This window comes from Pomacea canaliculata, linkage group LG11 (assembly GCF_003073045.1).
Source record: "Pomacea canaliculata isolate SZHN2017 linkage group LG11, ASM307304v1, whole genome shotgun sequence".
In the NCBI taxonomy this organism is placed as follows: domain Eukaryota; kingdom Metazoa; phylum Mollusca; class Gastropoda; order Architaenioglossa; family Ampullariidae; genus Pomacea; species Pomacea canaliculata.
Window position 1 is genome coordinate 23,260,881 of NC_037600.1, and position 9,698 is coordinate 23,270,578.

General features: G+C 44.6%; 1 protein-coding gene across 1 annotated transcript; it reads right to left on the reverse strand.

Annotated features, from left to right (window-relative positions):
• Positions 1–1,263: 1,263 nt before the first annotated feature.
• On the reverse strand, positions 1,264–2,304 carry LOC112574844. The gene is made up of 2 exons (XM_025256164.1): positions 1,926–2,304; positions 1,264–1,690 (listed from the first exon to the last, which is right to left on the reverse strand). The coding sequence occupies exons 1-2, from the start codon at positions 2,113–2,115 to the stop codon at positions 1,332–1,334; spliced, it is 549 nt and encodes a 182-aa protein (XP_025111949.1). The 5' UTR covers positions 2,116–2,304; the 3' UTR covers positions 1,264–1,331.
• Positions 2,305–9,698: the final 7,394 nt, after the last annotated feature.

Sequence of the window (9,698 nt, forward strand, 5' to 3'; positions counted from 1 at the left end):
AACAATCTTCCCACAACTCTCTCCAAACATTTGGCCACAACAGACGTGAGAGCCACAGGTCGAAAGTCTTTCAAGTCTGTAGCATGAGGCTTCTTTGGCACTGGTATTATTGTTGATGTTCGCCACACGCGGGGGACACTATGAGAGTCAAGGGAGAGCTGGAAAAGTCTGGTAAAAACACCACTCAGCTGACTAGCACACTCTTTGAGTACCTTGCCTCTCACATGGTCAGGTCCAGGGCTTTACGTGGGTTCACATGAGAGAGAATTCTGACAACATCTCCCTCACAGATGGTGACAGTGGCTGCCGACAGTGAAGAACAGATATTTTCTGCTTCATTGCTGAAGTCTCTCACATCAAACCGCGAGTAGAAAGTGTTGAGCTCATTAACAAATGTCACTGGGCCATCACACTTTACTCTTTGTGTCTGTCGTGCTCTACCCATCATGGTGTTCAGGCCCTTCCATGCTTCCCTTGCGTTGCCCTCACTTAGTTGCTTTTCTACCTTCTTTCTGTATTCCACTCTAGATGTTCTTACCTTTGCCCTGAACTCCTTCGCCTTTTCTTTCACTTTCTGTTTGTCTCCCTGAATAAAAGCTATCTTCTTTTCATTGAGACAGTGTTTCAGTTCTTTACCAGCCATGGTTTGTTATTCGGATAGCTGCAGATCTGCTTGGTAGGGATGACAGACTCTTCACAGAAGGTAATGTAAGAGGTGATTGTGTCTGCCAGACAGTCCAGGTCGTCTCCACAGCTAGTGAAGAACAAATCCCAGTCAGTGACCTCTAGGCAGTCTCTGAGCAGCTCAGTTGCTTCATTTGTCCAGGTCCTAATACATAGTGTTGTCGGCTTTTCACGTTTAAGGAGCTGTCTGTATGTGGGAAGCAGATGAACAATGTTGTGGTCCGATCTGCCCAGCGGCGGCCGGCACTTGGAAACATGAGCACCCGGCACATTACCGAAACACCTGTCTAGCGTTCTGTCGAGGCGGGTGGGACACGTGACGTATTGATGGAGACAGGGGAGCAGCTTACTGACATCACAACGGTTGAAATCACCGAGCAAAAATACAGGCTGATCAACTGATCTTATTATATGTGTCTGCAATGTTGCAGTGATTTGGCCGAATTCGCGAGGTAAATAATGCGGCCTGAGGACACTGTCAGTATCTCATAATGGGGGGCACTAGTCTGTTCTCGTACTGGGTAGTTCGTGGCCCATTTCTCATTTGCAAGCATACACAAGCCTCCCGCTACATGCTTATTTGTCGCTTGTGCATTCCTGTCAAATCGAATCGTTGGAGGAAAATAGTAGAGAGAGTCTTCAGGTGGCTAGTTGTCAGGGGAGACAGTCACAAGTTGTGACGTACAGCGAGACATGAGGTCGAGTCGGATAGAGCTGAACAATTCCAACTTAAGATCCTCCAGACAGACGATGACTTTTCTCTCCAGACCACGAACTCGATGTCCACCGGCTACCCATACCACGTCACTGCGGGCCGTGGCCACGTCCTCGATGTCATCATCCTTCATCATCCGCACTGGGATACCCTCTTCTTGCAGTCCCGTCACAACACCCGAGTTGTCACTAACGTCATCCCAGTACAACACCAGCACGTCTCTCCACTGTAGACAGGGTGGTGTGCCACCGCTGATAAATGTGTCTGTTGTAGATGTTGCTGGCCCACGCTCTGTCAACATTCATAGTAAGTTTATTATGTAAGTCACGCGTCACAAATACAGCCTATAGACTGACAGACACGTGGATATAAACAGTGACATTATAATATAATGTCATAACACATGGTGACAGTCATACGTGATTGGTACACTGTCCACTTTACAACACTGTCTTACCTGTTTGTTATATACCACACTGGTAAGTTTTGAACTGTAAACGTTACACTACACAATACCCACACCTACCTGTAACACCAACACGGAGACTGTGTAGGAACCTGGCCACCTCACGACCGCACGTGACACAGTCAACTGGCCTGTCATCTGAGTGACCCTCACCTCCGTGATACAGTCGTCTGACTGGCGGGCCGTCTGTGTGGTCGGGCACACCTCGCTTACTGTAGGGGTGGACATTATGGCGGCTAATGATCCTCATGTCCTGCTCGACTTCTCTGACGACAGACGGAGGAGAGCGGAGGGGTCTGGTTAAATATTCCACTTGCCAGCTGTCGGGTGCGTCTCCATGGAAATAACTTGCCGCCCACAGATGAAGACAAGGAACTCGTGTCAGCAGGTTATCACATAAAATCTTCAAGCTAGGCCTGTAACAGAGGATTTGCTACATGTGTCGTGAGCAGGGATGGGCAAGCTACTTTTAATTTGTAGCCGGCTACACTAAGCTACAATTTTTCCAAAACGTAGCCAGCTACTTTGGGCTACTTTTAAAATGTAGCCATCTTCTTTTGGCTACTTTTAAAAGAGTGATGTTATAAAAAGTTAGCTGTAGCCAGCTGGCTGTAGCAACATACACAAACATCAAAACATACACACAAAACACTATTACTTGCTAACACAAGAACTGGTTTTATATACATTGACCTTTATTCTGATCTGAGACCACCAAAATCTCCATATTAACAACAAAATGAAAAGGTATAAACGACCTTTTGACTTAGTGCTGATAATTTGGAATACTGTTAAAACAAATCTACATGCTTTCAGTCCTTCATGGAATTGAACTTGACCAGAACTTTGGCCTCGAAGTTGCTGTCTGTCACCCTAGTGCGCAGCTTTGTCATGATAAGTCCTGCCAGACTGAACTATCTCTCAACCGCAGCACTGCTTGGCAAGACGGTGTTGGTGCGCAAATAGATTTGTTTGATCGTGGGATATCTGTCCAGTTCATTGACATTCTGCGACAATCCAGACATCAGGAAGGTAGTTGTCTCAGGGGTGCCGGTAACATCTTCATAAATGATGAAGTCTGCCTGTTGAGCTGAGCACTTGCTTGGGGATTGGACTGGCGTGTCCATCAATGCTGCCTCTGCAGTCAAGAGGGATCTGCATTTCTCACGCAGGGTTTGGTCCCCAGTCCACATCAACTTGCACCTGAAACAATAATATGCACAATAATTAATGCTTTGTTTAATTTGGTTAATTTTTTTTTCTTATTGTTGTTTTTATTAATTGTATAAAATGTACTGGTTTTTATGTAAAAAAAAAAAAGAAAAAAAATAGTAAAACTTACCTCCAACATTTGGTTCGCCGTTTTCCTGCTCATTAACTGGGTTTCCTGGCCAGTGAGTCTGGACACGAACTTTGAAAACTTCTCGTTCTCCAGCATAAGAAGGACAGGTTGCATTCGGCAACAGGTAATCAAGGACGGCGGAATTGACGTCTGCTTAGCTGACGGTACTCTTGTGGTTCACTTTGAAGAGCTTCGAGACAGAGGGTTGGTCGTCGTCTTCCTTTTCCGCTTTCGTGACGTTTCCAAGTCTTGAGTCAACTGCCTGGCAAGCAGTGGATGTTTCCTCTAAAATAAACACATGAAAATGAAACAAAATTTTAGAAGTCCATTCCAATCACTACAAGATTTCTACCAAGCTAATTGTCATATTAAATTACTAGCATTAAATATTAAAAACCTTCAGGCACCATACTGTTCAAACGTCGCTCCATGCTCTTTTTATACACACAACCAAACACACACACACACACACACACACTTTATGACAAAGACTAATAGAATAGTACAGAAACGGTAAAGACAGCAGTTTGATCAGTCGTCGCCCCAGCGGTAATCACGTTGATGCAACCCTTACCTTTCCACAATCTTACAACATGTACACTCCTCTATTCAAAAGCAGAAAAGCAAGAACATGAAGAATGAAGATCGATGAAAATCCCAACGAAACTTACCTGCAAGTGCGTTCTCAAAAAAACGCCGACGTCTTGTTCGTTGAGTACTTTCGTGCTGCCGCTCCCATTCTTGCATTTGAAAGTATAGCCCACTCTCTGTTGCTTTCACAAAATGTAAAGAATTTCAAATAGGCTCGAAACTGGATGGGTACGTCCATCTTCGTTTTTCAAATGTGGCTCCCGCCACGTGGACGACACAGTACTTGCGGTTACCTGACGTGCGAGACACGTGGGTGTCTGGCTGTCACAACACCGTAGCAGTGAGAGCAGTGGCTGTCGTCGTCTGCGGACGACACGCTGTCGACGATGGTCGTGAAAGTAGCCAACAATGTATCCAAGCTACGGCTACTTTCTAAAATGTACGCTCGGCTACAAGCTACTTTTTTACAATTGTAGCGGCTACACTACAAGCTACAAAATTTGTACCGGCTACAGTAGCTGTAGCCTATCCCTGGTCGTGAGGTGACAGTTATCTACTACGCTAACGTCACACTAATGAGTTGTGTTGTGTCCAATGTAAGACATAAAATCTACTGTTCACATCAGGTGTACAACCATTAAAGAATTATCACCTGCTAAACTGCTGTGATTAACAAGATAAAAAAAAAAACGAGCCGCTGTCTACCTGCTTGTTATCATCGCGCTGTACAACTCAACCTGTTCACTCACTACTTCCATGCAGCTCATGACGCTACAACGACCCTCCGGCTCGCCGCCTGTGACAAGTCGGTTGACGGCCTTCCTCCGGTGGACGTCTTACCTTCATAAAGAAGATACTGCAGGAGGTGGGCTGACCCGGGTGATACACCTGCTGACTGTTTGTGTGTCTTTACTGTCTGCAGCAACAAGGTGATACAACATGCTGCACGCTGCAAGACTTTACTACTCCATAGTACTGACAACGGGACGTGGTGACCACCAAGCAGCCACTGTATGGCCATCAGCAGGCAGCACCACAGTTTTACCTGTACCGGAGAGTCCGGGGTGACAAAGAGTGTGGGAGGGCCGCGTTTGTACAGGTGAACTTGCTCCGGAGAGTGTGATTACAGCAGTATATGCCACTCTTCCTGTCCACCACACGCCTGACCCAGGGTCTTGAACACTCACAAGTGGATGACATGTGCATGGCACACTCACTGTTGTCGCGGACCACAGAACCTGCAACAAACAAATTAATGGTTTAGTTTTGATTTTTATATACTAAATCTTTGGCAAAAAGCAAAGTACAGAATGTGTTTATGAAATTATAATAATCCACATTGTATAAAGTATTTATTGGATTACTTCACAAGTAAACCCCCTAGGCTTTTTTCCTTCCAGCAAGCGCGAGAATATAAAAAGTACTACAAGTTCGATTTTAATAATCGTGTGCATAAGCTTTTGAAAACGACCATCGTATATAATCATAGCTTATTGTAAAAATAATTTGAGAATAGAAAATAGACACATTATGTTGTCTCGTTTAAAGTTTATGGTCTACACTCTACAGGGAGTGAAATATGCATCATAAATCTAGAATGATGAAAATCTCACTGCGAAGGATGACCTTTTTAGATTGATTCTGTGTAGCTATACGTAAATATTGCCATTCATACTGCCTAATGCCATCCATGCACACGTCAATGCCATCGATTTATTGGCGTCATTTTCTGATACAATGCTACTACAGCCGCCTCCTGAAGTGATCTGATCGTCACGCGTACTATATATATTATGGCGCATTGAGATCAAGATGCAGACAGCCAAATCATGTTTACTTCGGATGCAAGATTGAGACGACCGAAACAAGCTTTGGACCCGCATAGTATGCTGTGGCGCATATTCAACACAGCTTTCACAGCTGGTTAAATTGCAACAGGACCGTCACTGCCGTATGCAGTCCCCATTTGGTGGGGCGAGCGAGCCAAGCAACGACCAAATCACTGTCCTACTCTTGACTTCTGAGTTGGTTCGATGTAAGATGTAACAAAAGCAAACGTAACAAAGAATATTCTACTCCAACATTTCATCTGCATTGAGACCAGTTTCACATGTGTGAGCGGCTCCGTATTCAGGAACCTTCAGTCATAGAATATACATCTTTGATTCAGCTGACGAGAGACGAGGGTGAGCCGTACTTGTTTCTTTCTTCCCTGGTCAGTCAGCATTCGTATCCAGATTTTCACTGTGGTGATCATCAATCCACCAGATTAATACCGGACAGGAAGACAATATAAATGAAAACTGCTTCGTGATTTAACTATCCAGGAAACAAGACAGCATTGCTGCAGTTAACTACTCCATTAACTGAACTCTCTAGAGCAGGCGGCACAACCTCACGCCTCGCGACCGCGTGCCATCGGCCCGCGAAGCCTTCCTGCCCACAGTACAGAAAAATGCCCGGCCCATGTTAGTAATTAAAAAAAACCTAAGAAAAAACAAACCGTAAAAAGGCAATAAGATAGATCTCATTTTATCCTCCACGTGTTCTCTCAATCTTTGATGGATTTCATTCTGATTTTCTCTTGGGGGAAACAAGTGTTTGAAACTGAGCCGGGTACGCCTCATTCCACAGGTGCGATTAGTGATCTTCTTTACTTCTGGTAATATTCTTGAATCAGTCGTTAAACAGACGATTGAAATCATACACACTCTCGCTTCTAGCAAAGCGTATCAAAACAATGGTGGCCTATCAGTGCATGGCACGGTTCTGAAGACAGCGTTAGATTTTTCACTTCCTGTGGAAAACCAGACGGATCTGCCTTGGCTGGTACCTAATTAAATGTATTTTAAGACCAATTTCTAACTTTATCTTAACAAGACAACTTCAAATATCTCATTATACTACTATAATTAATGTAAGGTACAACTTGCTTCTAATACCAAAATGATATCTGTTCTGGGTTTGTGTGTTGTCGTTTGTTTTTTTTTTGTATTTTGCGGTGAAGTGTCCGCGACACGGCTGTACGGAAAACTAGCATCATGGCCCCGCTAGCCACCGCGAAAAAATTGGGCCGATCACCTGTTCTAAGAGGAAGATTCACCAATTAACTTTATATCCGAACGACAGCTTCACCAGAAGTGGAGCTTTTGTTTCACAAAGGAGTAACCTGGTTTCTGTTCGATATCTGAGGGCTTCATGAATGGCCTTAAGAAAAATTCCACGAATTGATTCACCAATAATAAAACTATTGTAGGCTCTTGAAAAGGGATCTTACGCTGTGCTTTTGCACAATGGAACACCGTCCTCCTATTATCTATTCCAATAAAATATATGCTTCACATGATGAAGATAGCTTAAACAGTGAATTGATCCAGTTATCACAAGTACACGCACTTCCTGCCGGAGATTTTAATAGATATCCCCTTCTAAACGGACTTGTAGCACTTGATATACAAAATGCATGTGTTTCTTATGTGAGTGGAGCCGAGAAAAAGAATTTGCACCACTTGAGAAAGGGACTACATGGTTCAAACATGTAGCCAGTTGGACGAGACGAATATCCAGCACCCATTCTGGATGAGTCAAAAAAACTCCTTCAACCACCCCTCACATTAAAACTAGAATTTGATGAAGAACTTCGTCGAAAGCTATTGAACCGGTGGAATACTGTCGGAGAACACAAATATTTCGCATTTCTTGGTCAATAGATTGTCAGAATTCAGCAGCTAATATCTCAGTAAAAACCAGGACACACCATATGCTCTTTTAAACGACAGACCAACACACAAATGGACAATACAGCACTTATCTATCTATTCTCTTCGTGCATCAGCTTCACATAGGCCCTCAACAGATCCCCACTGAGTCGACGTCGTAGCCTGAAACCCGCTCTAGTGTACTCTCCATGTCCCACTACTTTCCTTTCATCTCCCTTCTCCACTGTTCTTCCCAATTTCCTCGGCTGCCTCTTCTTCTCCTCCTGGAGTCCATCGTAGGGCGACTGGTGGACGAGTCCTGTTTCTGCCGGAGCACTATTTCCCACAATCCATCGCCAACGCCTTTGTTAACCTGCTCGGTGCTATGCTGACTCCGTTTCTCACTCTCCGATAGGAGTCTTCGTTTGGGTCATGGTAAATTGCCACAAAGAGTTAAGTATGCGCCTGAGCATCTGTTTGGAAACGTCAGCCTTGCTTACTGATTTTGTCCATCTTCCCAATCTCGATCAGTAAAGGAGGTGCCTCGACTCTTATCTTCGACTGCGAAGATTCTTCAAGCTTCTTCTTCTGACGATGTTTCTTGTCTTTCATTGTGTGCTCCATGAGTGAGCAAGCCTGGGCTGGCCTTTCGCCAAGTCCGGGCTCTGAATCTCCAACCTCCGCATCCCCTGTCGGTTGACAATTTGGACCCGAAGATAGCTGAAACTGTCATACTTCCTTCAATCTCTTCTTCTCATTTAGTTGATGCCTCTGACTCTCGGCTTTCACTCTCCATACTTTCGTTTTCTTCTTGCTGACCTTCAAGCTAAGTTTCAGCTGTTTTTGATGAAGGCCTTTGTTTATTTTCTGCATGTCTTGGTGGCCGGCATCGTTGACAGCAGCGGCAATGTCATCAAGCAAGAGCCGACGTACTTTCAAGCGTTGTTGTTGCTTCATATCATGGTCCATCTGATACCTCTCTCTCACTGTCGGTCGATGTCTCATGATCCAGTCCCCATGGGCAGGAATTAGAAGAGGAACGGCGATCCCAGGAAATCAGCCTTCTTCACCCCCGGGTACTGACGTTAAGGGTCTGTGAGCTCCTGTCACAACAACCGGAATTTGAAAATCGCTTGAGTACAAGCAATAGCAATTACGCTGCAAACAAGTTTTGCAGGGACTCCGTAATGCCTCAGGGTCTTCCATAAGGACTTCCGGGAATGCTGTCGAAAGCCTTCCCAGGTCGATGTTTGAAATTGATGTACAAGCGGGTGTGTTCCACTCGTTGCTCTGCTCCAGAATTCGTCGCAGAATGAAGATGTGTTCTGAGCAGGATCTCCCAGACTAATCCTGCTTGCTGTGGTCGGAAATCTTTTCTCAAAGGGTTGCCGTCAGTCTTGACAAAACAAACTTGCTAAAGACCTTGCTGGTTGACGGGAAAGAAGTTGTTATACCTCCACTTATTGTTACAGTCCTCCAAATCCCTTTCTTGGGAACTTGAAAGATGAGCCCTTCTTCCACGCATCAGGAGCTGCCCTGATTCCCAAACTTGCCCTGAAGATTTCATCAGCATAGAGCATCACATTCACATCTGCTTGCAACACTCTGCTGTTACCTCCATCTGCCCCTTTGGCTTTCCGCTCTTCCATCTGTCCTAATTAACTTCCGACTGTCTGCTTGCTCTCACTTACTTCCCAATTGCACCTTTCATGTGGGCTGTCGAGAAATTCAAGGTCTAAGCTGCTGCTTGATGTCTGCAACTCAGAGGATCTGGTCTCTGTCAGAACTGACTCAAAATGTTTCCCTCCAGCCTTAGTTTTCCTGTCTCCCCTTTATGACTTACCTCACGTCTTCAACGGAGCACACTCAGTTCATTAAACCCGTTGTTTAGCGTTGTTTATCTGGTACAGTGTACTTCAGGTCATTTTTCCTTGCTGCTAATTCAGCTTCATCTGCCATTTCTCTATGTTAATCTTCTTTTTTCGGTTTTAGTCATCCTCTTACTTCTCTTTGTTTATTTGCCATATCTATTGTCTGGTGTTCCTTCAGCTTCAATCTATGCTGTTGATTTTATTTGGCTGACTCGTCACCTATTATCTCTTCCTATGTCTCTTCCTCTGATCCACTGTTCTTCTTTTTCCGTTGGCAAGCCCAGTATTTCTCTCCTGTTTCCTTAAACTCGATTGAAAGTATCTCTTCTGC

Excerpts from the sequence above, each read along its gene's own strand:
- LOC112574844 (XM_025256164.1), bottom strand. The coding sequence starts at position 2,115 with ATGAGGATCATTAGCCGCCATAATGTCCACCCCTACAGTAAGCGAGGT. Across the intron at positions 1,691-1,925 it reads TCTCCGTGTTGGTGTTACAG|AGCGTGGGCCAGCAACATCT; the intron begins GTAGGTGTGGGT and ends GAATGTTGACAG.